General features: G+C 37.5%; 1 protein-coding gene across 1 annotated transcript in view; it reads left to right on the top strand.

The window, feature by feature from the left end:
- The first annotated feature begins 11,587 nt into the window (after positions 1-11,587).
- The window catches only part of IL1RAPL1 (interleukin 1 receptor accessory protein like 1), a 1,106,570-nt gene continuing 1,090,703 nt past the window's right edge, over positions 11,588-27,454 (top strand). Inside the window, exon 1 of the mRNA XM_037131092.2 lies at positions 11,588-11,669. Coding sequence (XP_036986987.1) covers positions 11,588-11,669 — 82 coding nt within the window. The remainder of the gene's footprint in view (positions 11,670-27,454) is intronic.

The following is a 27,454-nucleotide window of genomic DNA, read 5'->3' as shown; positions in this document are numbered from 1 at the left end:
GGTTGTTGGCAGGATTCCATTTCTTCAAAGTTGTTGGGCCAAGTTTTTCTGCGACTGTTGGCCAGAAGCCACCCTCTATTTCTTTGCCACATGGGCTATTGCAGAGGGCCGCTCACAATATGGCAGCTGGCTTTTTCAGAGGCAGTAGTAAGAGAATGTCAGCAAATCCAAAGTCAGATTTTTGTAACTTAATCTCAGAAGTGACATTCCATCCCTTTAGCCTTATTAGCAAGCCACTCGGTCCATTGCACTCTCAAAAGGAGGTTACATTCGGTCGTGAATAATAAGGGGTAGAGGCTACCACACTGACATAGCAAAGGAACTTCCACATTTCATAGGCATCTCAAACTTAAAGTACCCAAGAAAGATAACCTCCTAGCAGCTGCTCAAACTTGCTAGTCTCCCAACCTTTGCTGTCTTAGATAATTGTAGCACAATGCATCTCTATTCTCTGGGCCAACCTGGGAGTGACCTTGGATTTCATACATACTCGATGACTATACCCAATATATCCTGTACTCCTGTTGTACTTATCTCAAAATTGTAGTGAAAATTTGATGATTTTCCATTATGCCTTTTGTTAAAGCTGTAGTCTATGCCAGTATCAACTCTTGTCTGAAGTACTAAATTAGCCACCAACCTAATTAGTGTCTTTTTTTCTATTTTTAGTTCTGTTATAGTCCATTCTTAACATAGTAGTCAAGGTGAGCTTTTAAATAATGCATATTATGTTATTGGTACCTGTATTCTTTTCCTAGGGTGTGGAGCAACACATTACCACAAACTGCGTGGTTTAAAACAACACAAATTTATTCTTTCACTGTTCCGGAGAACAGAAGTTCAAAATCAAGGTATCGGCAGGACCACCCTGTCTCTGAAGTCTCTAGGGGATGATCCTTTCTTGCTTCTTTCTAGCTTCTTTCTAGCTTCTTGTGGTTCTTGGCACTTTTTGGCTTTTCTTGGCTCGTAGACACATCACTCCAATCCTTGTCTCTATCGTTTCATGACCTTCCTCCCTGTCAATGTGTCCCTTCTTATAAGGACACCAGTGATCTGATTTAGGGTCTGTTCTAATTTAGTATGACCTCATCTCAAGTTGGTAACATCTGCACATGCCCTGTTCCCCAATTAGACCACATATATATATAGATACGTAGGGTCAGAAGTTCAGCATATCTCTGGCGGGAAGACCGTTCAATCCACAACAGTCCCTTTCTTTAAACTTTGAATGCATTTCATTACGAACAAAGTATAAGTCCCCACTTGAATTGGCCCCAGCCTATTCTTTAGGCCTTCCTTAGTTCCACTCTCACTAACATCCAATCTGCTTCAACCATACTGACCTTTCCATCCTACAACTGTGCTGAGTTCCTTGTGGGCTCATGGCTTTCTGTGTTCTTCCTTTTCCTGGCATGTTCCCTCTCCCCACCCACATCTACATGTTGCTGCCTCTGTCTCATGATTTAAGCCCCAAGTTAAAATAGGCAAGATTGTGGAGACATTAAAACGGTAACTTCTTTACCACATAACTCTCTATCCTGTAGTACTTTTCCATTTTCCTCACAAAATTTATCATTAAATGAAATGTATTCCTTACTTGTCTGCTTGTGTTTTGCCTGGCAAGAATGTAAGCTTGATGAAGGAAGGGTCTTGAACTCTCTTATTTGCTTTTATGTCCCCAGTATCTAGGATTGTGTATGACATATGTCAGTGAAAGAGTTTGTATACCCAGTGAAACCTGAGAGACCAAGATGATCTACACAACTGCTAAATAGATTCTGGAAAATGGTCAATATGACATGCTGATTTATCTTTGATCTTCTGAGCCTGTGGAGGTGGCGAGAATTTATGTGTAGTGTTTCTACATGGGGTAGGAGGAAAAACACTCAGTCTGAGAATTCAATTCTTAGAGGAACCCCAAGCAAGGAAAGCTAGATGCTAAGTGCTGAGAAGTTAAGAAGCAACCACATCAGACAAACGTAAAGCAATTTACATTCTCTTTGAGGTGATAGCGCAACACCTACGATAAGGAAGCAGGGGCCTCAGATAGCGGAAGTCTTTGAGTTGAGTGATTGTAGCAAATACCTAGTTCTAAACCACAGAAATAACACATGGAGAGAATTTCAGTGTGTGCACAGACTCTGTAAGCACACGCTGTCCATAGAAATAACAGCATGTTCTGAGGCGCATCATTGGATATGGATGGTATGTATTTTTGTGGCTATATTTGCATCTGAGTTCTCAGAGTTCACTCTGTTTTACCTACTATTTACTATTTCGTGTATTTCTGGTAGACTACATGGCAACTAATTTTCTAGCTGTGTGACCTTGGGACAGGTAATCTATATGGAAAACCGTAGCATCTACCTGATTGAAGATTTGTAAAGATTAACAAAATGGCTTATGTGAAGTACTTAGATACATGTGCTCAACAAAGGTTACTAGTTGTTATTAACATCGAGAACAAAATATACTAAATCAAATGTGAATATATAAATACAAAATTACACGCAAATGTTAGTGATAAACTGGACCATTCCTTTTAAGGTTCTGGCCTTTGCAGTATTGTCGTAGCTTCTTAGTACTGCTGTAACAACTTATCACAAACTCTGTAGTTCAAAACGATGCAAAGTTATTCTCTTTCAGTTGTGAGACTGAGAAGTATGAAATGAGTTTTACGGGGCTATATTCAAGGTACCTACAGGGCTGCGTTTTCTAGGGGTGCCAGGGGAACATACCATATTTTTCAGACTGTAAGGCACACTTATTATTATTTTGGGGGGACATTTTTTGCTTCAAAATTTTTTTCCTATTTTCCTCCTCTAAAACCTAGGTGCATCTGGGGTCCGCACCATAAGACACACCTAGGTTTTAGAGGAGGAAAATAGGAAAAAAATTCTGAAGCAAAAAATGTGGTCGAAAAGTGTGTCTTATAGTCCAGAAATATGGTACCTTCCTCTCGTCTTCCAGTTGCTAGCGGCTGCTGACATTCCTTCCCTTGTGGCTTCAGTACTCAAATCTCCACTTCCCTTACCACATGGCCTTCTCCCTGACTTTAATACTCTTGTCACCCTGTTGTAAAACCCTTGTGATTAAATTGGATTGGACCCACCTTGGAAGCCAGGATAACCTCCCATGTCAAGATCATTAAATGAATCACATCCGCAAAGTCCCTTTTCCCCTGTAAGGTAACGTATTCAGAGATCTTAGGGATTAGCGTATGGATATCTTTGAGGTCTGGTATTGTGTCTCTCACAAATGCATTCACTGTCTTTTAGTTTGAGCAGTTATTGAGTAACAAGTACAATGCTTTACATTGCTTTTTGTTTCCTTCATAAGGGAATTCTATTGAGCTATTGACACATAGGACAGACAAATGATTATATTTCTTTTTCTGGCAGCTTCAGCCATCGTGTTCTCACTGAGTACCCAGGGGTGAGTGTTCAGCACCTTTATAAAACATAACCATGTGTTTCATGGCCTTAGAACTGATTTTTTTTCTGTGTGATAGAGCTAAGTATTCCAACTAGTGATTAAACCTGTGATGTGGAGGTACCAGTCATGCCACAGGTCACTTGGCAATGTCTTGGGGAAGGTTCTACTGGCATCTAGTGAGTAGAGGTGCCATGGTTACTGCTAACCATTCTATAGGACAACTCCCCACAATGAAGAATGATCTGCCCCCAAACTGTAATAGCATTGGGTTTAAGAAATCCTGTCATGGGGAACTTGAAAAACTACTATTGTTTAGACCTTTGGTTTTCGGAGTGTGCTGCATGGATCAGTGGCTTTGGCATCACCTGGGTCATCAGTCTCTTTCAGAGCTGCCCAGGTGATCCCCAGACAGGGCCAAGGTGGAGGACTGCTGCCCGCCTCAGCTTTTCTCTCACTCTCCTATTCTCCTCAGAAGTTGTGATTTCTGTGGGTGTACTGAGTTTCACTGGGAAAAGAAAAACTTTTAAAGACTTTTCCCACATGTAACACACGTGGAATATTGGAATTCTAATGAACACAAAGCCACTTCTTTCTTGAGCGTCGCAGTAAGTTCCTTCGACAGGTGGAATTTTAAACATACAGAAATGTGATAAGGGGCAGGTTTATGCCACTCCCTGTTAAATATATTGGCAGGAAGGACTCACAGAGGAGGGCAAATCCACTCAACTAGGATCATGTTTGCAGCCCCCAAGAGCAATGATGGGAATATATTTGCTTTTCCTCCCTGGCTTTGTCACTTGCCTCATCCAATCTGCTGACTTCAGAAGCCTCAAAATATCTTTGGTATGAGCTTTTGCAGCTGAATTGCAGCAGAAAGCATGATGAATATGAAAAGTGGAAGAAAGGTGAATTAGAAAAGTGGCAGGTGGAAACTGTGTAGTGTTTTTATTTATGCTCTCTATTCTGGTGTGTGGTGCACTTTCCATTTTAGTTAGTCAGGTTTATCCATTTACTGGACTTTCTCCTGCCACCACATAAGTATGAGTTATGTGGAGTTTTATAGAATTTTCTGGCAGCATAGGGAATATTTCCATTTCCCCAATTCTTCCCAGTGTCTTAAGTGTGGAATTATTATATGTAGTTAATTCAGTTAAGGCTGTAGTGGCTGTAGAAATATTCACTGGCTTATGACGATAAAGGGTAATAAGTGCCCAACTAAGCACCAATGCTTACTGCTAATCTTATGTTACTGGATTTGAATTTTGCAGTAATCCTCTGAGACAAAGACCGTTTCCCCTCCCACTTTACAGATGAGAGGGTAGAGGTATAGAGATAGTAAATATTATTACTTCTTCCAAGTTTGCTCAGCTGGCGAGAAGTTGAGCTGGGCTACATGGCTGGTTTTAGTCCTGACTGGATGCACTTAAACACCTTTATTGTCCATGTCTAAAGGTCTGTCTCTGCAGACAAGCATCACTTAGTGCCAGGGATTTTCTAAGCTGTAGCTGGTTACACAAAGCAACTCTGTGCTTTGAAAGAGATGACTGCATAGATTTCAAATGACGTGGGTATTGAAGGCTTTCTCTAAGAAGCTGTGTCCTGGCTATTGTTCCCCTCCAGTGAGTAGGTAGTTCCAAAGCTGAGAGAGAAGCCTAGTGACTCCAAATACATTTAGTTCTTATTGATGATGATGCTATGGAAGTAGTCTTTTCCTGTGCATTCTTGCAGTTCCACTGATCTCTTGCTTAACTGCCTCGAAGGAGTGTCTTTATATTGTTGTTCATATGCTTTCTGATAAAAAGTCTGTGATGCTAAGCACTCGGGAGAACACAAAATCTAACCAAAGGTAACTTATCGTAATTTCTTCTTTAAACTTAAAAAAATACTTTTTAATTCTCAGAACATTCATTATTTAACTTTATTATAATCAATGAATGCAGTCATAGCAATCTGGAACCTTAACGTTCCCTCACCAGTCAGGCTATATAGGAAAGAATGATTTTCTGGTGAGCATTGTGTTAAACAAACAAAGCTATAACTGTGTCTGGAAAATGTTGTGATAACTCACTCTAGTGACTTAAAACTTATTTCTGATGATGTAAACATACACCCCTCCCTACTGAATGGATTGTTAAGTATATAGATTTATTTTCACCAGTGGTTTTTCAAATGCATTATGCACTCTTTTTGTTCTTCTCTACCTGTAGTCTGCTGCCCATCACTTTTCAACAAAGCCAGCCCAAAGTTCCCCTCTGAAAAAGGTTTTCAGGACTTCTCTAGGCAGCACTGAGCACTGACTATTGACTTGGTGAATTCTTCTCTTAATATTACCTATCGTATAGCTGTCATGGTTAATTTTCACATCTCTTTACCATGGGATCCTTGGCCACAGTGACTATTTCCTAATGATTTTTGTATCCCCAGTACTTAGCCAGTATTTGAAACATGGTAGGTACTGGGAAGTGTTTTAAAATAAGTGTATATATATCTTCATCATTTATGAGTGGTTGATTTTCCTCAAGGTAATTGTTGTCAGTTCATAAAGTCTCTGACCTTTGCTTTCATACTTACATTTGTCTCTCTGAATCTGACTCTGTTACTGCCCTTTAAAAACAGTGCTTGTTGCGCTCTGGCTGGTGCGGCTCAGTGGATTGAGTGCTGGCCTGCAAAATGAAGGTTGCTGGTTTGATCCCCAGTCAGGGCCCATGCCTGGGTTGTGGGCTGGGTCCCCAGTAGGGGGTGTGCTGGAGGCAACCACACCTTGATGTTTCTCTCCCTCTTTCTCCTTCCCTTCTCCTCTCTTAAAATAAACAAATAAAGTTAAAAAAAATAAAAGGATGCTTGCGATTACATTGGACTCATGCAAATCATAATCTCCCATCTCAAAATCCTTACCTTACACCACATCTGCAAAGTCCTTTATCATGGAAGGTAGTATACTCACAGGATCCAGAAATTCAGACATGGGCATGTTTGTAAGAAGCAAGGCTCCCTACGACTGATGTTAAGTATCGTGCTTTTGGGGGCAACTCCTATTAGTTGCAGAGCCTGTAAGAGCCTCTGTCTGTCTTCTCCATAGGTAGGGGCATCTGTCCCACAACTTTAACGTGCTTCGCTTCATGTAAATTGTGCCCTCGGTAAAATTCTTTGTATCATGCACAAATGGCTACTTTAATTATATTTTTTCAGTTAGAGTGAAGCAAATGATTGGTATAATCTTGAATTTAGTAATATAAAAACCTCAAGGATTAAACAAAATATAATAGATTAATCTTTGAGCCTAAATAATTATTATGTACCAGCCAGGAATGGACAGAAAGGAGACATAAAAAAAAAAAAGACCTAGCATTAATGCTGTCAGATAACTGTGGTACACAGCACAAATATAATTATTTTATCTAAAGGTTGGAAGACTTTGAGGTAGGTATTTACTACATCAGAATGTGTGGGCCAAAATAGGTCAGAAATGAAACAGACTAAAAGGAAATAAATATGGCACATTTGACATCCATGCTATGTGGGTGAGAAATCAGGGACTTACAGAGATGAAGTAGCTTCCCTAACATAACATAGAGGAAGACTCTTAATTTAGTTTGTTATCATTCTAAAACCAATTCTCTGCTTCATGATGTAAATGGAATAAAATAAATGAACAGATTCCTTACCTTTCACTTCCAAATGTACTTACCGTTCAGAAACAAGCAAATGAAGCTCATTTTCCTCTTTAAATTTTCTGATTATACCCCTATTTGTCTAATTAAAAGACTGGTCAATATCACCAGCAGCATCTTAATTCTAAAGCTGTTGTCTTTTTAATCCTTACAATACATAAACTCTATTGATCATGTCCTTAAAAATCCTTGCTTCCTTCATTGACCAAACTGCTCCCTGGTTCACATTCCCTTTAATGCCTGCTTTTCTCACCTTTTCCCCCTTTTGATTCCCTTTGCCTGTCTCATAAATATTTGTAGGCTCCAGATGGAAAATGTATAGCCTTCGCCTCTTTGTTCTCTCCAACTTCTTGCTTGTTATTATCCTAATCTATGTCTTTCATTTCAGTTACAATTACAGTGTTGTTACCTTCCATGTCTGTGCTGAGCCTCTGGCTACTACAGTCAGTTAGCTACAAGACAGTTCTGACAGATTCCACTGGTAATTTAAAATTTACATGCCCCAAATATAATTTTATACATTTTTCCACTCTCATTGCGCAAAACGTCTTCTCTGTTTCTATATATTAGGGAATAGTATCATAGTAGAGCTGGTTGCTCAAAGTATATGCCTCAGATCAACTTTTGAAGCTTCCTTTTAGTGCCACTTTTAAAAATATCAGTTAGGTCTGTTTCTTCCTAGATCTGTTCTTCCAGCATTCACCGCTGCTGAACTAAGACGGACCCCCCTCCCTTATCTGCCTGTACCACTGGCTGCTAATTAGTTTCTTCCACCTTCAAACTTCACTTTCTAAAACAGTTCATATCATTCACCTATAAGCATCCACTGGTTATTGGTACTGCAGAGCATCTTAGGAGTGTGTGAAAGGGAGTGGATCAGAATCTCGGGTGAGTTATGCATATTCTGAAGAAATGTACGGAAGATACATATTGTTTTTGTGATTAGGAGAGGTAAAGAAAGTGAAGACACATCAAATATTGTTGCATGGTGAAATTAGCATATGAGTGAAAAACATTATAGGGAAAAGTTCGAACTTTCTACTCAGCATGTCTTGCTGACTTGTTGAACTTTTGTCCCTACAGCCCCCAACCTGTGATCTGTTCACACCCCCTTTCTGAAATAGGCCATGTCACCTTCACCCCCTTGCTGTAATAGTTTCCAATTGCTGCTCTAACGAGTTACCACAAACTGAGTGACTTTAAACAACTCAAAAATGTGTTTTGAAAGTTCTGGTGGTCAGAGGTCCCAAATGCATTGGATTCATTTAGCTAACATCAAGGTGTTGGCGTGCCTGCATTTCTCCTGGAGGATCTAGGGAGCGTCCGCTTCCTCGCCTTGCCAGCTTCCAGAGACCACAAGCACTCCTTGGCACATGTTCTGTTCCTCCACATTCCACGTATATTGCTCCAGTTGCTGACCTTTGCTTTCATACTTACATTCGTTTCTCTGAATCTGACTCTATTCCTGCCCTTTTCAAAGAATGCTTGTGATGACGTTGGACTTATGCAAATCATCAACTCCCATCTCAAAGCTCTTAACTCAAACCACATCTGCCAAGTTCCTTTCCCATGTAAAGGAACACACTCACAGGATCCAGAAATTCAGACCTGAGTATGTTTGGTGGTGGACATTGTTCCTCCTCCTACCAGACTGACCATTTTACTCATCCTTTGTCTTAGACCCAGAATTTTTTTCCGTTAGAAAGCCTCTCCTCTATGACCTGGCTGAAATGCTTCTTCTTCTGATGGCCTTTTCCTATGACTTCACCAGACCCAACCTGGAGCAGAATTAATGATGGCTCCCTCTCCTCCCATAGCACATTACACTCACCATATGGCAATAGGGCCAGTCTAATTAAGTAGGTAAGCATTTGTCTCCTTTATTGGTCTGTGAGCCTTCTATATCACAGAGCGCATTACATCGTCTCTGTGTTCCCACTGCGCCATAGCACAGCGTCTTGTAACTAGTATATGCTTAATAAGTGTTTATCAAATGATGAGTTTGAATGCCCAAATTCAACTGCATGTAATAGCAGCCACAGTCAGTCTTTCATTCATTCACTTTTTTCAGCTAACACTTAAGAAGCATTGGGTATAAAAAGATGAATAAAATACACATTTATCCTGGAGGGAATTTAAGTCTAGTAGAATAGAAAGGTATATAATTAAACAGGTAAGATTATAGCAGGGAGTAGGATGTAAAGAAAGCTGGTATATGCACAGATTCGTAGGTGGGAGGATGTGAGTTGAGTGTGTGATACTGCAAGTAATAATAATGATAATGGCAATAACAGTTACCTGTAATAAAAACAATAACAGCAGCTTTCATTTCATTAGTTTGCTCTAGGTGCTGGTGCTCTTCTAGGCACTACACTATAACTATTTTGCAAATGAAAGAGCTAGTTATTTGCCTGAAATCATGCAGGTCATGGGTGGCAAAACTGGGCTAAAAATCCACACAGACTAATTGCTTGTAACCACTGTGATATGCTCATTTTGCATAATATCGTAGTAGCGGTTTACGTGAAGCCATGTGGTATTCTTAAGACAAAATAGGCAAGTCATTTTAGGTTCATTCACCCAGAACTGATAGGTTTTTGAAATTAGGTCATTGATAAGTATGAACTTCTATGTACAATAAGAAAATGTGTAGGAATCTCAGTAAATGTTTATATATAGTTCAAATTGTGTTCTGGGAAAGAATTTTAATTATGCATCAAGTACAACAAAGCTTGGATGTCTATGAGTAAACACATTTAATCTGTCTTTCAATATAAAATACAATAAATTACCTCAAAGAGGTTTGTGAAGATTATTGTAGGTTGGCCAAGGCATTAAATCTGTGAAATGCTGTGTAATCCTTTTTTCTTTTCCTTGATGCACAAAGTTTCACAAGATCCAATTAAGGATCTTGATGTTACCAAATTGATGCTTTCTAAAGCAATTTTATTTCAAGAAATGGAATCACAAACTAGCTTGTACGCCTTACAGAAATGAAATGAGGAAGGAAATAGTGTTTCAAACAAGAGTGAATCCGATAGCTAAACTGGAAGGTCTTGCAGCGGCTAGTCAGATCCTGGAGTTTCTTGGGCAGCATTGATGAAGCATTCTCACTGCTGACGGGAAGGCTGAAGATTCGCATCAACTCACAAATCTCCTGCAGCTCCAGTTAGTGCGATGGCTGGGAAATGGGATTCAGGTTGTAGGAATGTATGACTCAGGCTTGCACTTGACTGTGGCAGCTGCCGCCGATGAGTCGGCTTTTCGGTCTAGTTTTCATTTATGTCTTTAGGTGAACCCAAGGTCTTTGGTTAGAAAACTGAAATGGTATCATTTACAGCGGCTGGAATTAAAATAGCTTATTCTCGATGCTTATTTTAAAAACAATCACTAACTTTATGACTAAAATGATGATGGTAAGACTTGACTGCAAGTGAATGGATTTTGTTTTGTGAATTAAAATGTGTTTCAAGAGACTTATTAATGTGAATGAATTAAGTATTTAAAAATATTCGGAAGTATCTGAGGCTCTAAGAGAGCATAAAAAAAGTGACTTTCGAATCATCATTTCAGCTTCCTCATCTTTAATAAAGCCATAGTGATGGAAAGCTGCATATGATCAGTCCTCAACTGTCTTGCAAAGAAACGTGTGCTGTCACGGATTGACAACATGAACTGTGTTCTGACTTGCTACTTTCTGAAATTCGGTCTTTTAGCTCTGCTGTCTCCTCAGTCTTCTAACAAATAAAGAGGGATGATTTTCTGAGGAAGACAATACTCATTTCAGTGAATTTCAAATGAAAGTTTCCCCCTTTTGAAATCCAAACACTTGGCTAATGTCCCTTCTAGTATCTTTCAGAGAGCCTTGTTATGGGAAGAAAGGACACATCTTCCTGTAGCTTTTCATGCACAGTGGACTTTCTTTCAATAGAGCCCTTGTCTTAGATCCTCTAGAAGTATCTTTTAGAGGTTTTTTTGGAAAATGGAATTGTAAAATTATAATTAAACCTTTAGAGGCAGAGACTTTATCATTTCTCAATGGGAAAGAGTGACACTCAATAAAACCGTATTCTATTGCAGCATAGAACACTAAAAGGTCAATGTTTAGCAATTTATATAAAAAATAAATAGTGAAGTAGTATTTTTGAAGGGATAAATTCTACCTATTGATACAATCAGATCCTATAAAGACCCTGTAAATGTTAAAACTTTGGTGATTATAAGATTTTAAAAACATTTTGGCGGCCCGTAGAGACCTAACTTGGGCATTACTGGCTTTGATTTAAGTTAGGGACCACAGCATATGGGAAAATACAACACACAGACCTGTTCATATTCTTCCCTTTTGTGGAATTCATTGCCCCAATTGTGCATGATCAGAAGTCTGACAAAAATCTTATCATATTGACATATATTTTAAAAAATGTATATTTTTTCTTTTCTTATGTTTACTTTAGGGAACAGCCTTTAAGAGCTGAAAGATGAAAGCTCCAATTCCGCACTTGATTCTCTTATATGCTACTTTTACTCAGAGTTTGAAGGTTGTGACCAAAAGAGGCTCTGGTAAGCAGTGTTCTTTTCTTTTTTCTCATTTGTATGGCTTGAAGTGACAGTGTGATATTTGTATGTTTGCCATTTATGGAGGGCTTGAGAATGAACGGGAATCCACATTGTGGAAATATTGTAGATAGCTCTTTAAATGAGTAGAGCATACTCAAGGAATTAGAAAGGTGGAAATAGGTTGTAAAAAAGGTGGCTTATTTAATTAATTACTGTGAGTTGGAATTGATTCACTACCAGAAGCTTGCAGTTTGATTTCATTTAATTACACGATTTTCAACATTATTTAGAATGAGGGTCATTCTAATTTTTGCATGGTAATGTCATCAATTTTTTTCACATTAACTTTTACTGTTACTGTTTCTGTGTTAGCTGTGCTTATCAGACTCATCTTAGGGTTGTACTTGAGTTGTTGAATTATTTTACAAGTAATAAAAGAAAGCACTAGAGTTATTAAAGAAAATGTCATGGGGAAGCATCCTAATACGTTAGTAGGAAATATAGAGGTAAAGTAAAATGGTAATATGAAAGGAGCTGCTAAGTGGAATGATGTTGAAACTTATGGAAAACTTTGCGTGTTATCAGACATCTTGGGTTTTAGTTGACTGTTAATATCTGCACTTAGCAAAATGTACAAACGAGGCAACTGAGTAAATAGTGTTATCGATATGAAGTTGCATCGTGTCTACTACGTTACCAATAATAGAAAGGTTTGCTATACTCACATTTTATGTGGGCTTACAGATTTTTTTGAAGCTTTAGATTTTGGATATAGAGGAAGAAGAAATGAATTGTGTTTAGTTGCCCGGCCCAGGACATGTTATCTGTAAGTTCTCGAGACAGTGGGGAAAAAGAGGAAGTAACATGCAAGAAAGGGACTGCAGAGTGTTGGGATATCAAGCATTACACAAACACAAGTATTTGGAATTCAGAAAGCCAAGGGAATGAAAGAGCTGAGATGGGGCTGTAGCAACCATGCCCAGTCCCTTAGGTCAGGAGGTTTTGAACCCACACTGATTAGATAATGTAAGAGGCCACCTGTGAGGGAAGGAGAGAGCAAGTCTGCTCTCCTGAGTAAGTCGAGGGAGGGGCTGAGCAGTACTTTGTGCGTACTGAGTACTCCTCAGTACAAGGAGGTGGTATAAGGTTGAGAGCAAAGGGAATTTTACTGAGGCTCTAGAACTTTCTGGTTGTTGTATAGCTCTTGTATCTGCTACTGATACTATTGTGAGCAATGTGAAAAACATAGTGTTTCTATGTTTACACATTATTTTATCTGTTCCTCCTGGTGGATTTTTTTGAATGAGAGGAAACCTTAGGGCAGGATTATGATACAATGTTTTTTTTTTTTTTTTTTGAATTTGACTGGATTGCTGGCAAATAGGAGATATCTTAATTCCGTTGTCTGCTACTTGAAAGGAAAGTTGAGCATATTCATGGAAGGGTAAAAGTAGAAGTAAATCATGATGAAAGCTGATAATTTCTACAACCGTGATATTTTCTAGGCTAGGAATTTACATTGAAAGTACTTAACATGGATTTTTGAGATATTGGCAACATAGAAGAGAAACACTTATTCGTATAAATATTATAACACAAACCATCCAAAATAGAAATACTGACTATATATTAAAATTTTCACTTTTCTGGTTATTATATTTGATTACATACAATTTTTTCATTCTTTTTGTGTATGTCAGATGTATGATTTCTTTATCAAAATGCATATGTGGCTTTTTCCATCATCAAATAGTGGTTGTGACAGATGTATCCTACAGAAACTAAAATTTGGGGGGAAAACCTTCTAAGTTGGAACTTACTTGGTATGTTTGAAAAGCATGGGAGTAAAACAAGAAATGTGGGGCAGTTGAAAAATTCTAATCTCTTTCTGCTCCCAAGGTCTGAAAAAACTCAATGACTGTCTCAAATTTAATTTTCTATTTTAACGAGATAATTATCTTAGGAGGGTGATAATAAAATGCCGCCCTGAGTTGGACAGAAGTTGTGAGACCTTGTTCTCTTCTGTTTATGAACTTGATTGTCCTATAGTTACTTGATAACTCCCAAACTTTATATGTTTTCTGTATCAAAATGTAAAAATGACAAGGCAGGTAGTAGTATTTAATGACATGTTTTATTTGTTTACTTTTCTGTATAGTATGAATTAAGATAGCTTCCCTCACTATCTGTGCTAACACTAGCTGGGCGGAAATTTATTTGTTAGATTTTTTAATATGAAGTGTACAATTTGGGAATAAATGCTATTACTTATGCAAATACTTTCATGGCTTGTACTCTTCTTAGCTGGTGTCTGTTACCATGGCACCTTTGTTTAGAGAAGCAGACATATAACTTACTGAAGAGTGTCATTACTGATCTGCATAGATAAGTAGAAGACGCATGCATTTGGCATCTCCTAAAGAGATTAATGACTCAATCTTCATGCCCAGCCCAACATATAAAACCAGAGGCAACCAAGGCTCAGGAATAAAAATCAATTTTTGATGTTCAGTCTCACATGTTTATCAAGAGAGCTACTTAATCCTTGTTCTTCTTATAATTTAATTTCCTTTTTATTTTCACTTTAATAAATTGTTTTGGAACTTCACTAAACCTGATTCAGAACCTAGTGCTTTTCATATGTATTTTACTGGATTATTATGTTTGATTCACTGTGACCCCTAGAGAACCAGAAATAGACATTTTAATAACCAAGGACACATTAAATATGATTGTAATGAGCACAGTAGTGGTCAATTTTTATGGCATGTTAATAGTGTTTAATGTTTACTTCCGGTAAACACATATGGTCATTCCATTAAAATTTAGAAGTAGGTATTTGTTTTTCATTAACAAAACTAATTTGAAAGCAGTAGGAGCTCTTCATACACAAGCTGGAAATGTATTACTTTTATCACATTGATTTATAACCCCATTGCTATTAATTTAATAAACAAATTAAATATAATAAGGCAGTTAAATCATCATAACATCCTTGATTGAAATATTAAAAATTAAACTTTATAATGTTTTGTTTTAAAGATCACTTCAGGTATGTATATGATTACAACAGTCAAGGAATGAATCTGTAATTCTTGTCTCTCAGGTAATGTTCTAAAATTTTGCATGCATCTAGAATCATGGTCTTTATGGAAATAGATATTACATCTTTGTTACAAAATAGGTTTTCTGTTTCAAACAATTTTATACCTCATTCTCAGTTTTTATAAGCAGCACTTGAAGAAAAAGGCAAAGACTCAATATTACCTATTCTCAAGGGTGTGAAGCATTGTAGCAATTCAGTAAGTAAACATTTGAGTTCCTGTCATTTGTAGAATTCTGCACACAAAAAAACAACACATTTAAAGCAAATGCTTTCTTGGATAGTCTTTGTAACCTAATCAGTTTAGAAAATTTAGCTTAATGTTCTTGTTGCTTCCTTCCTTCCTTCCTTCCTTCCTTCCTTCCTTCCTTCCTTCCTTCCTTCCTTCCTTCCTTCCTTCCTTCCTTCCTTCCTCTCTTTTCCTCCTTTCTGCCTCTCCTTTTCTCTTCTTCCACTCTCCTATTCTTCCTTTGCTATTCTTTTTATTAGTGCATTTGTATGCATATTAAAGAATCTATTTTGAATATTTCCATTGTGACTAGGTATAACTTTTGAAACTAAAAACAATTCATTACTTTGTTTGAAGGGTTAAAATCCATGGAATGCCGAGTCTTCCCAAAGTCTTTGCAAGTGGATAGTTTGGTCTCATTAACAATGGCTACTAAATATTTCTTTGTATTTTGTGTAACTCAGAGAATTCGGCATAGGATTAAGAAGCAGGTAAAAAATATAAACTGTTGAGGGACTTTTATGTACAAAGTATAAGTATAGTACTTTTGGGGAACCAAAGTGTGAGTTGGGACTTCGCCGGAGAGTTTGGCATGCTGACTAGAAATGAAGCTAGAGGGACCTGCATGTAGAGATAAGGGAAGAGAAAGGAATCAAGACTTTCATCTATTTGTGTTTGCTCTTATATCCATCACTAGAATATAACATGGTGAATGCAGAAACCCTGGTTTACATAGGCCTATAGCCTCTACAGTACCAAATATGATGTGTTTCAGAGTCAGGGTTCAGTGACATTTCTTAATGACATAATGATTATGTAAATGAATGAGTGAGCGTCTGTGATGTTCAGGCTGCGTTACGTCAGTGAAGATGCCATGAAAACAACACAGTATTACAGAAATAAAATAAAATAAAATAAAATAAGCATTTAAGAAAAAATATTTTTTTCATGAATAGAAATTAGTATAATGTATAATATGAGGCTACCAAAGCAAAAGATATAAACTAAGAATAAGCAGTATCTAAGGATGCTAAGGGTTTATATGAAGACAGTGACCGTTTGTCAATCATGAGTGTGTTCATGAGCTTGAAATGCATTTCAGAATTCATTATAAGGAAAAGAAAATGATCCTTTAAATACTACTATTTAAATCTTACTACATTTACTGTTGCTTTAAAGAAGTACTGTCATTATGCAGATGTTTTGCATTTTGTTATATTGTTCAATACAGACTACCATGAAAAGGGTGCCATTCGTAATTACTGATACACAATAAATAAGCAAGAGACTTCAGTATAGAAAAAAAGTATTTACAACTATTAGGGCATATTGAGAAAAATAAGTGACTGTATTACATAAATCAAAGAGTACCTCTTATTCTAGGAATTATTTAAGATACATACGAGCTACCTAAAAAAGCCAGGTACTAGAGAGTTAAAGGGTTACCACAGGGGTTTCTATTCTCTTCATTGTAGAACTTGATGGTGGAGACCTGCTTGTGTAGTGCGGTTTAGATACAGTTTATTCTGACAGCATGAGGAAGGCAGGTGTCCCCAGAGGTATTCCCAGACTCCTAACTCTGAGTCCAAAAAATTTGTAAAAGATAAAGGTAGTTTAGGTTCTAATCTGTGTTTACTATTTCTGTAGAATGGGACAAGAAGCAAAAGATTTGAATTGTCAGCAGAATAATTTAGTTTAGCCATCAGAAAGCATGTCATATTCTTAAATAAGGACTTGAGTGCATATTATGTATCTAATTCTATGGTTGTAAGGACTTGTGGCCATTAGGAAATGTTACTTAAAAAATTTTGTTGTTCTTTAAGTAAAACAAAAAAGATAAGGATAGTTTAGGTTCCAATCTTTGTGCTTGTTATTTCTGGATCATTCTTTTTTTTTTTTTTTAAGATTTTATTTATTTATCTTTAGAGGGGAAGGGAAGGAGAGAGGGAGAGAAACATCAATGTACGGTTGCCTTTCGTGCATCCCCTGCTGGGAACTGGCCTGCAGGGAACTGGCCTGCAACCCTGGTATGTGCCCTGACTGGGAATCAAACCTCGATTGTCTGGTTCGCAGGCCTGCGCTCAATCCACTGAGCTACACCAGCCAGGGCTGGATCATTATTTCTTTAAGTGAAAGAAATTATGCTAGTATGTAAAGAAAGTCAGATTTAACAGGATAGGAGTCAGAAGTTTTAGTGGAGTGTTTTCATCTCATGCCAACGTGATTTATGTACATGCACTCTCTTGGGCATTCCGGGAAGTCAACGAGCTTAATTCCACATGATTAAGAGCCAACCCAGTCCCCTAGCATCTGCCTTTTATTATGTTACCAGGTGTTTATTCCAAGTTTGTCAAATATGTCATAAAGTATGAAGAACTTCTCCTTTTTTATTTTTCTCTGAGATAGCTTATAAGACCAAACTTCTGAGGCTTTGTTCCCGTACTTTTTGAAGTAAAAAATAAAATGCACTTTAATTTTTCTTGGGGAAAATTTCCTCTCTTCAACATATCTAGTGTTTTAAAAAGTAAAATTTGAAATTAGATCTACAATAATTGTAATATTTATTTGAAATGATGTATTTAATTAGAATAACAAATAGAACTTACTCCTGAGAAATGAAATAAAATTATCTAATACTTTTGTTTAGTAATCATTTAACATACCTAATAAATTTCACCATAAACTGACTCAGTTTTACTTGTCAGTACACTTTTATATAGAGTTGGCATAGATTAACGTTAATTGTGCAGACTGATGCCTTGTTCACAGTAAAGTCACATGGAAGAGAAAAAAATTCAGTATGGATAAACTATGCAAGTGGAATAGGATTTCAATTGGGAGGGGAACATTCCAAGTGGTTGAATATAGCTGCATGTCACTGTATCATGGGGGTAACAAAAGATTTATTCTACATACTTAAAGAGAAGAGTGAGGGGGTAGAAGACTGCAGTGAGGAGGCAGTCATTGGTGGACATTTTAAGTCATGTTAAGGAACTGATATTCACTGTAGAGACAGCACAGAGGTGATGACTTGCTGGACCAGAGGATGAACCCTTGATCCATGGGCCATCTATTCTTAACTTTGGATGATCCATAAGGGGACTTGAGAGTTAGGGTTACTATGGTTACTACTGTATTAGTATCCTATTGCTTCTATAACAAAATCCCCAAAATTTAGTGGCTTAAAGAAACAATTTTTTAAAATCTTGCACATCTGAAAGTCAGATGTCTGAAATAGATTAGTAGGGCTGTTCTTTTTTTGGGGGGGGGGGGCACAGGCTCTATGGGAGAAGCTGTTCCATTGCTATTTCCAGCTTCTACCGAATGACTGAATTCATGGCTCATAGTCCCCTCTCACTGCAAACATTGGTTCTGTTTTCATATTTCCTTCTCAGGCTGTGACTTTCTGCTTGCCTCTTTCCCTAATGAGGGCCCTTGTGATTACACTGAACTTGCCTAGATAATCCAGGAAAATCTTCCCATCTCAAGATCCTTAAATTAATTAAATCTGCAAAGTCCCCTTTGCCATATAATGTAACATGGTCACATGTCCTAGCAATTAGGATGTGGATATCTTTAGGGAGGCGAGTTCATTATTCTTCCTACCACCACTACTAATTAGCTAAGTCAGTCAAACAAACTGACTGAATGTGGACTAGAGATTAGAGAGGAGGTAGGTGGGAATGGGGGCGATGAGAACAAGAAAGTTGAAAAGTTTTGCTGAAGGGACTATGCGATCTGTGGTACATGATTTTAAAAAGAGAGAGAGAGAAAAGGAGTTGGGGAGAAAAAGAGGAAAAGAGAAGAGAAAAGAAAACAGGGCCTAAAAATAGCAGGGAAGGGGGGCAGGGAACCAGAAAGAAAAGAAGCAGTCTACTGATGCTTTGTATTTTGATAACTTAATATTCATCTGCACTTTCCTAATATACTTTCAAAAATATCCCTTTTCCTTGTGGTATCCTAAAGAAGTTTGTGCTCCTTTCAACAAAAATGTCTGATAAAAATGACTTCCTGACTCAAAGTAACAGCGGTGAAAACGGAAGACAGAAGAGAGACCAATTATAAGTTAGAATCCATTGAGTTTGATGATTACATGGGGAAGTTTAAAAAACAAGGTGCAGAAAAGAATTCTGTAACAGGAGGGTTGTGATGCCATCCATCATGTTGAAGTTCACAAAGAACAGAAACCTGAAAGGACCACATATTTACAGAGAACAGTAGGTAAGTCTTTGTGACTAAGATGAAGCCCCAAATATAGATTGGGCATAGAGTGTGAAGGCTTTTGTGTATCTTGCGAGGAATTTTCAATTTTATCTTGCAGAATAAAAAAAAATTGGCTGAGATATTTAATTACTTTGCAGATGCCTTTAGTAGAAAATTCAGTCTGCGATTTGGGGGCCTCTGATTTGGCATATCTGTTCATTGTGGTGTGTTCTGTATACCATAAAGAAGAAGATCCTTGGTGTGTATATATATATATATATGCAATAGTGCTTCACAGATGTTTGTATCTGTCCATCGGTAAAGCTGTCTCTAAAAAGAAAGACAGGCAGAGACAAGCTATGAAAGGTCGTACATGAGAGTGGATGGTCAGATCTGTTTTTGGACAGATAATACTCCCTGTAGGAATGACTGTAGTACATTTCACAGTGACCAGTAAGGGACTCAGTAAAAATCATACCAGCTATATTAAGGGCCAGAAAGGTTAGTCAAAGGGCCTGAAAACATGTTTCTGAAGAAGACTACTGGAATGAACTAAATATTTGGAGATGAAGTGTGAAATAATTTGAAGAGAAGTTATATTGGTGCTGTTGCCATGTACAGAGAGAGGATGGAGGCAGGGGGTTGTTCAGGCGGAGGAGATGGAATGAGTTCAGGTTGCAATGGATGAGCTGTGGCAGTAACTGGAAACATTGAGCTGATGGATTTATTGTCCTGGAGTTGTATTAGTTTCCTGTGGCTGCTGTAACACATCACTACAAACTGTGAGACTTAAAACAATAGAAATCGGTTCTCTGGCAGTTCCAGAGGCCACATTCCTTGAAGGCTCTATGGGGAAATCCATCCTTCCAGCTTCTGTTGGCTTCTGGCGTTCATTGGTTTGTATCTGCATCATTCTAATCTCTGCCTCTGTCTTTGCATGGCCCTGTCCTCTGTGTCCCTAATCTCTGTCCGCCCTTCTCTTACAAAGACACTCATCATAGGATTTAGGATCCACTTGGATAATCCAGGATGGCCTCAGCTAAACATCTGAAAGAGGTTGTCAAATTTGCCCTCAAGTATATATTATAGAAATCAGTATTAAGGCTGTTTTTTAAAGTTTGCTTAAGTCTTAGACATTATTACTTTTGGTATTTTTTTCATTTAGGTAAAACAACTGTGAAACTCTTGGTTATCCATGATAATGAAAATAATTATACTACAGGAAGGATAAAGCTTATGCCAATCAAATATTCTTTTACCTAAATTTGAAACAGGGTTGCCATAAATGAATCTCCTGAAGGTAGGGGAATAGTGATTCAGTTTTTGTTGCCTCTATACAAACAGATGGGAAAGGTGACTTACAGTGTATTAAAATTTGTTATGGCTAATCCTCATGTTGACTATAGTAAATTGGCAGGACATTTCTGCAGACAACTAATATTGACATGTCAACTTCTGTCTATAGTGATGATTGATTACTAGAAACACACCATTGGAGTTATTCTTCCAGAAGTGATTTAGGTTATTCTGATGAGTGTTATGAAACCCATAGAACTGGAAATTAAGTTGGGTTTCAGTCCAGCACCTTGTATGCCTTGTTGAATGGGGCAAGTCCCTGAACCTTTCAGGATTTCAGTTACCCTTTTCTCGTAAAGCAAAATTTTGAGCTACACATTGTCAGTAGTAATAGAAGTTTATCATTTTGTTCATTGCACAAGCATTTATTGAATAAAAGTGAACCTTCAGTGCCCGCTAAATACACAAGGTGATGCTTTTTTCCTGAAACATATTGTAGCTATTTGCAAATCGATCAAACAAATGGAGATGTCTAAAGTTCGCAGCCTTAGTACTCTGAGGCATATTGCTGACTACCTTTAACAGTTTGCTACCCATTTGTCCTAACACTACAGGGCAGAGGATATTACCAATGTAAAGCAGGGGTTTGATTTAAAAATATGATTTTAGTGTTATTAAAATATATATACTACCTAGTTATAAAACTAAAGTAAAAATAGCGTACTTTTCCTTGCAGGTGGTGACATTTCTAAGTAAAATTCGATTTGGTAGTTGCAAACACAAATGATGTTTTAGCCTGTTTTTGCTTATTTGCAACAAACTTCCTTTTGTAGAGTCTCTTAAGACATGTTGAGTATTATGTTGCATGAAAAATGTTTCTTATGGCAATGGCGATGGGTAACTTTGCCAAGTTTTAAAATCTCTGAGGGTTATATACAAAAATTCCTTCAAAAAGTGCCAGTAAGCCTCTTATATGTATCCTAAACACTGTTCAATTCTCATTTATATTTTACTAACAACACTGAAATATTTCTCAGTGAATATAGCTAACTTGATTTCAGTAAAGTTCTGTCACTGGCATTTTATGCTGATCTCTAAAGACATCTTCCTGTGTGACATGAAGTTGTTGTGAATGGCAAAGGGAAATTATTTTTGTCAATGATGATACAAGGTTCCCATACAACGATGAATGAAGTTTTTCTTCAATATATTTGCATATCAGAAAAAAAAGAACAACTTCCACTTGAAAAGAGGATTTTCCTAGTTTTTCCTAGATACAGTTCTATAAAGTAATGGGACTCTCCCATGCCCTCTGGTGGCTTCTCTGAGTTGGTGACAATACAGTAATAAATACCAAAAAAAAAAAAAAAAACACAACAGGATATAAACATGAGAAGTAAACTTCTAATGAGTCATTTTTTAGAAATAATTTTAATTGATCCAAATATTTTCCAAACATTTATTGTCCCTAATTTATTGCTCTAATTGCTCTAGGTTTTACAAAGTATATAAACTTCTGTTCTTTTAAAAAAATATAATAAACATTTTCACTGATATTTTAAAAAAGAGACAAAAATATTACATTTTTCATGATACAATCATCATGTTCATTTGTAGCCCTGCTTTATTGGAGTTTAAATTATATAGACAGGTTCATTTATATTATGAAGTGCTTTAGAAATTTCTTCTTTTAATACCCTGCCACCATGAAAGCATTCATTGCAATGATTCAAGTATCAATAGGAGAAAAAGTCATTAAAGATTTTAAAAAAATTGTTCACTACTATAAGTAAGAACCGCTGGTAGAAATATGGAAATGGAGAATAAGTGAGGAACAGTCTGTGCTAAACCACTTAGATTTCCCTGCTGGTCCAAAGGACTGGGCCTGGAATAGGAGATGGGGGTGGTCCTGAGGATAGTCAGGCTCATGCACAGCGCCAGTCACCAAGCAAAGTTACCTTAAAAAGCAATCGCTCTTATTTGCATGTCCCAAAAGAATGAGTTCCGAGTTGAAGGGAAATTCTAGGTCTGCAATGTTTTGTTTTTCAAGAAACACAATTTCTGAGGAGTCTTAGCTATTCTATATATCTTTTCAAGTAAAAGGCATATAATACATATGAACCTGCATGTGTACATACACACATACTAACATACAAACAGTCTTTCCAGATTTTGAACAGAATCTCTCATTGTTTCTAATTATATGTGCTTATGTGTGTATAGTGTGTACAGCTACATTTGTTAGTGTTAGTTTCTTTTAGGGTGTTTTGAACCTCTGACCTAATGTCACTGGGAAGCTCCTTCATTATATAATCATTAACAAGCACTTATTGAATTCATACTGTACTAAGTGCTCAATAAGATTGACATCAGTTACACCTGGGTATAAAAAAGGTTAAAATATTTGTGGATTAAAATTTAAAAGATTTGGAGGGATTTCACTTTTGGATTCCTTATTTAAAAACCAAATTATAGGAAGTTGTAGTTAAAGAAAAAGTGAAATAATTGATCATTGTTAGGTTTGACCACTTCCTCCTCTGTTTTCCATATCCATGAATTGTGTTCTGAAAGTTGTTTATGCAGTTTCTTCATAGCTTTGGTAATTATTGTTTTGGAAACATATGGAATGTATTTTTTGTAGCTGCATGCTTTTTTTAAAAAAGATTTTATTTATTTATTTTTAGAGGTGGGGGAAGGGAGGGAGAAAGAGAGGGAGAGAAATATCAATGTATGGTTGCCTCTCGTGTGTCCCCTGCTGGGATCTGGCCTGCAACCCAGGCACCAAGAATCAAACTGGTGACCCTTTGATTCGCAGCCTGTGCTCAATCCACCGAGCTACACCAGCCAGGCCTACATGCTTTTTTTACATTACAAAACCCATGTATCTGTCATAACTTTGAAACTTGTGGTTCTATAGGCATTGTCCGGTCATATTTGCTAGTCAGTTTTAGTTACTTTTTCATATTTTAAAACAAAACATAGTATAAACGAGCAGTTAGAATGATTCTCCAGGGGATTAAAAAGATGAACTATCAACCATCTATACTGTTAATGATTTTGCAAAAAACAAAAGCAAGAGATATGAGACGCACAGTGTAGTATATTAATTTCCTCCGGCTGCTGTAAAAATTGCCACAGACTTAGCGATTTAAAACAACCCAAGTTTATTCCACAGTTCTGGAGATCAGAAGTCCTGCAGTCAAGGCATCAGCAGGACTGCGTTCTTTCAGGAGACTCGAGGGGATCATCTGTTTCCTTGCCTTCTCCACCTTCTAGAAGCCATCTGCAGATCCAGGGGCCATAGCATATTCTCACCCCTTCTTCTGACCCTCTGACCTCTACTTCTATTGTCACATTTCTGATTCAGACTGCCCTGGTTCCGTCTTATAAAGAGCCTTGTGATTGCATTCAAAGTCCACGAGGTTAGTCTAGAATGATCTCCTCATCATAAGATCCTTAGTCATAGCTGCGAAGTCCCATTTGCCATGTAAGGTGACATTCTCAATTTTCTTGGGATTTGGATGGGGAAACTTTTGAGGGGGGCATTCTGTGTATCCCAAAATGACACTTGAGTTGTTTTTAGATGAAGAGTTAGATATGATTGGAATGCACGCACATTTAGGCACGGCTTGGGAGACAGGAGGAAGGAGTGTGCCAGGAGAACAGGTGGAAAAAAATGTATGGGAGCCACATCCCAAAGGACTTTGTATGATGTAACAAGAAATGTGACTATTGTCTTGTTGGAAATTAAAAACCACTGAAGAAATTTAAGCATGTATACAAGCAGGCGTAGCCTGACAAGGTAGATTGGAAAGAGCCATGACACCAGCGGGTGGGAAAAGAGACCAAACAAAGAAGTCATGAATTGAACCGATGGCTTTAGGAACAGAAGGGCAGAGATGGGTTTGATTTCCAGTACAATATGGAAATAATAAAAACTAGTGGCTGATTGTACAGTAGAAAGAGGGACAGGAAGAAGGTGATTCCAGTTGCCTTTACTAAATTAAAAATTCTGTTGATAAGTAATTGCTGATGTGGCATGTATAGTCTATTTTCTTCCTGGACAAATACATGTTTAGGTTTTCGATACGAGGTATCTTCTGTGGTGCGGGTTCAGACTGGCCCATTGTATCTGACATAAAGGTCTCAGTTTTGGAGCTAAATTCCTCTCTTGTAGTAGGCTTCTCACACAGAGCATTTTCCTGGAGTCAGTATTTCCTTCTCAGAGGTATTTCAAGTTCTGTCATTTGTGCTTATAATGAAGGATTGCAGCAATGAGTCTTCCTTTGCCAATTTCTGAGAAATACCTCATACAAACATACTGAGTGGCATTTTAAAAGGTGTCAGGCTTCTTTTGAAATGTAGTATAATGTATGATATACACATATCTACATGCATATACACGTACACACCAATGTGCACACATAGAAATGTACACACAGTTAACTGTTCATTCACAAAATGCACATTTCGAGGGCACAGTATATGTCAGGTGCTGAGGATTCCAAAATGATGAGGATTTGTGATTGCTGCCTTTTTTTAACATCCATGTTTTATTTACCCAACTAAATAGTATATTATCATTGAGTGTAAAAATATCTTATACATGTTTACGTATATGTCTTTTCAAATCACCGGGCTTAAAAGAGGCATGGAGTAATTAGTGCTCAATACATATTTGTATTTGATTTCTGGATTTAAGCATGTTGACGAATCTCATCACAACACTTTCTTTTCTGGTGGCAATGTATGTGCCTGCTAGACTCTTCTCCTGTATTGGAAGTTCCTTGAGGAATGATCTCTAAATAGTTTAACTTCATAATCTTTATAAACCCTCATTCAGGACCTTGCACATAGCACTCTGTGATGAATGCTTACATGAACAAATGAATACATTTAATTTGCATGAAATGAATACTTTTATCGGAGTTTACATTTCTCTGGAAAGGGAGAATTAAATTTTATTTCGAGCTGTCAGGATGACCCGACCATTCCTGTTTATTGCATATGTTCCCTGCAGGAATTGCAATTGCTCAAGCCAGACGCACTGTTGTGGCTGCCCTGGGAGGTGGATCTCGAGGTGGTATTTCTGCTTTTGCTGAAAAGGGCAACTTTTCAGTTCCTTCATTGTAATGGGGATTGCACAGATTTTTCCTGCTTCTTATCTTTAGAATTTTTTGCCACATGTGTGCATATGTAGGTCATTACATGAAGGAGAACTAGATGCGAGAAAGGAATCCCGCACTGAAGGGTGCCTGCCAGGAGTGGGGCATGAGCCAAACCAGCTGCTCAGTGCCTCCATGTCTCTCAAGACAGATCACAGCAAACCCTAGGAATACTGGTGAATAGAAGTGGCCTACAACATTGAGGGTGTTTTATTTTAATTCAGAACATGAATTACTTCAATTTGGCAACTTGCACATTCATTCTGCCGCTCTGTAACTGACATGCCGCTCTGCAATGAACAGTGGTGACTTACTGTTTGTTTCAAAGGCTTGTTTTTGCTTCTTTGGAAGACTTGCTTGGTTTGTTTTGTTCAATTTTTAATGATACATGATTTTATTTTAAATTTCTTTGGAAACTGCTTTGTATCCTAGGGTTTCCGGCTTTCTTTGAAATGAGAGGGGGTTATTACCTTCTAAGTTTTCAATTAGGAAAACAAAGCAAGTTTGGAAGCTCCATTGGGATCTTGTAAACCCTCTCAAAGCATGTTCTGAATGAGACAATTTTTGTGTAACTAGCACTAATTGTCTGAGATGAGACAATCTACAGAAGCTAATTGGAGAGAGTCTGATTCTACAGCATGCCTGGGGTTGATACAACAATAAGTTCTTTTTGTTTGTTTTGGTTTTGGAGGGGTTGTTTTTTTTTGGCCCACCCTTCTTTTTAGTACCTAGTATTTTTACGGGAAATTTTTCTCAATTTTAACTTATTCTTCAATGATAAGATTCAGGCTTTGGGTTTACATATATACCCTCTTCAAATTCTGTATTTTGTTTCTAAATACACATCTATTCTTTTTATTTAATATGGCATCAGCAAACTATTGATGCCTTTGTATCCCTTTGTGCTTTACCCACGTGTGGTACTGAGTTCTGTTTGAATTTCATGTGTGTGCACTGAAATACAGCTGGTGGGGACTGAGTCTTATTTATCACATTTTGTTAAGATCACCACCTGAGTGATTACGCTGTTGACATAATCTGAATTAGACAAGAACATATGCTTGACTAAATTGATGCCTCACTTCAAAACTTGCATATAATGAATTTCATTTGTGCAGTTATTTTAATTTTTGATTATACGCTTTGGTTTTAGTTAGTTTTATGCTGTTTATGCTTCCTCAAATCTCTTTCTTCATGCCCTAAAAAAGAGGAATTCACTGAAACTTAGCAACTTATCATGTAGACTTCATGCCAACCTACCTTGAAGAAGTCAGGTTTTGTGTGATTGAGAAAAACTGAACTTTATTTGTACGCCATTCCTTCTCTTACCATCCTAAATTGAATTTATAGTTTATAATGTTTAGCTTAATAGGTGGGGAAAATAGAATCGTGTGGACACCTCTGAGATGTGATTGGAAAGTTTTCTTGTGTGGTTCTCCTCCCAGCAAATCTCCTGATGATGCTGACAACTTCGCAGGAAAACTCTCCCTAAGGTGGAAGGCAGGGGCTTTTCTCCCCTGCCTTGTACCTCAGGGAGAGGAGCCCCAGGAAGGAGGCAGCCGAGCGCACAGGGTAAGGAAAGTTTCTGAGGGAACATGGGAGCATAGAGTCAAGACCCATGTCCTCCAAACTCTCCTTTCTGTGCCTGGTGCCACATACACAATTGTATTATAAAACCCAACAGTTTTCCTCACAGTCGAATGAAGTAGGAATTATGAATAAGACAGTGGAAAAATGTCAGTGCATAACATGGCTTAAATCAGACATGTTTCTTGTATGAAGAAGACTTGAA

The sequence above is a fragment of the Artibeus jamaicensis genome, unplaced genomic scaffold (genome assembly GCF_021234435.1).
Source record: "Artibeus jamaicensis isolate MK-2021 breed Jamaican fruit bat unplaced genomic scaffold, CSHL_Jam_final scaffold_1283, whole genome shotgun sequence".
NCBI lineage: Eukaryota > Metazoa > Chordata > Mammalia > Chiroptera > Phyllostomidae > Artibeus > Artibeus jamaicensis.
This window is presented reverse-complemented; position numbering and strand designations above follow the sequence as displayed.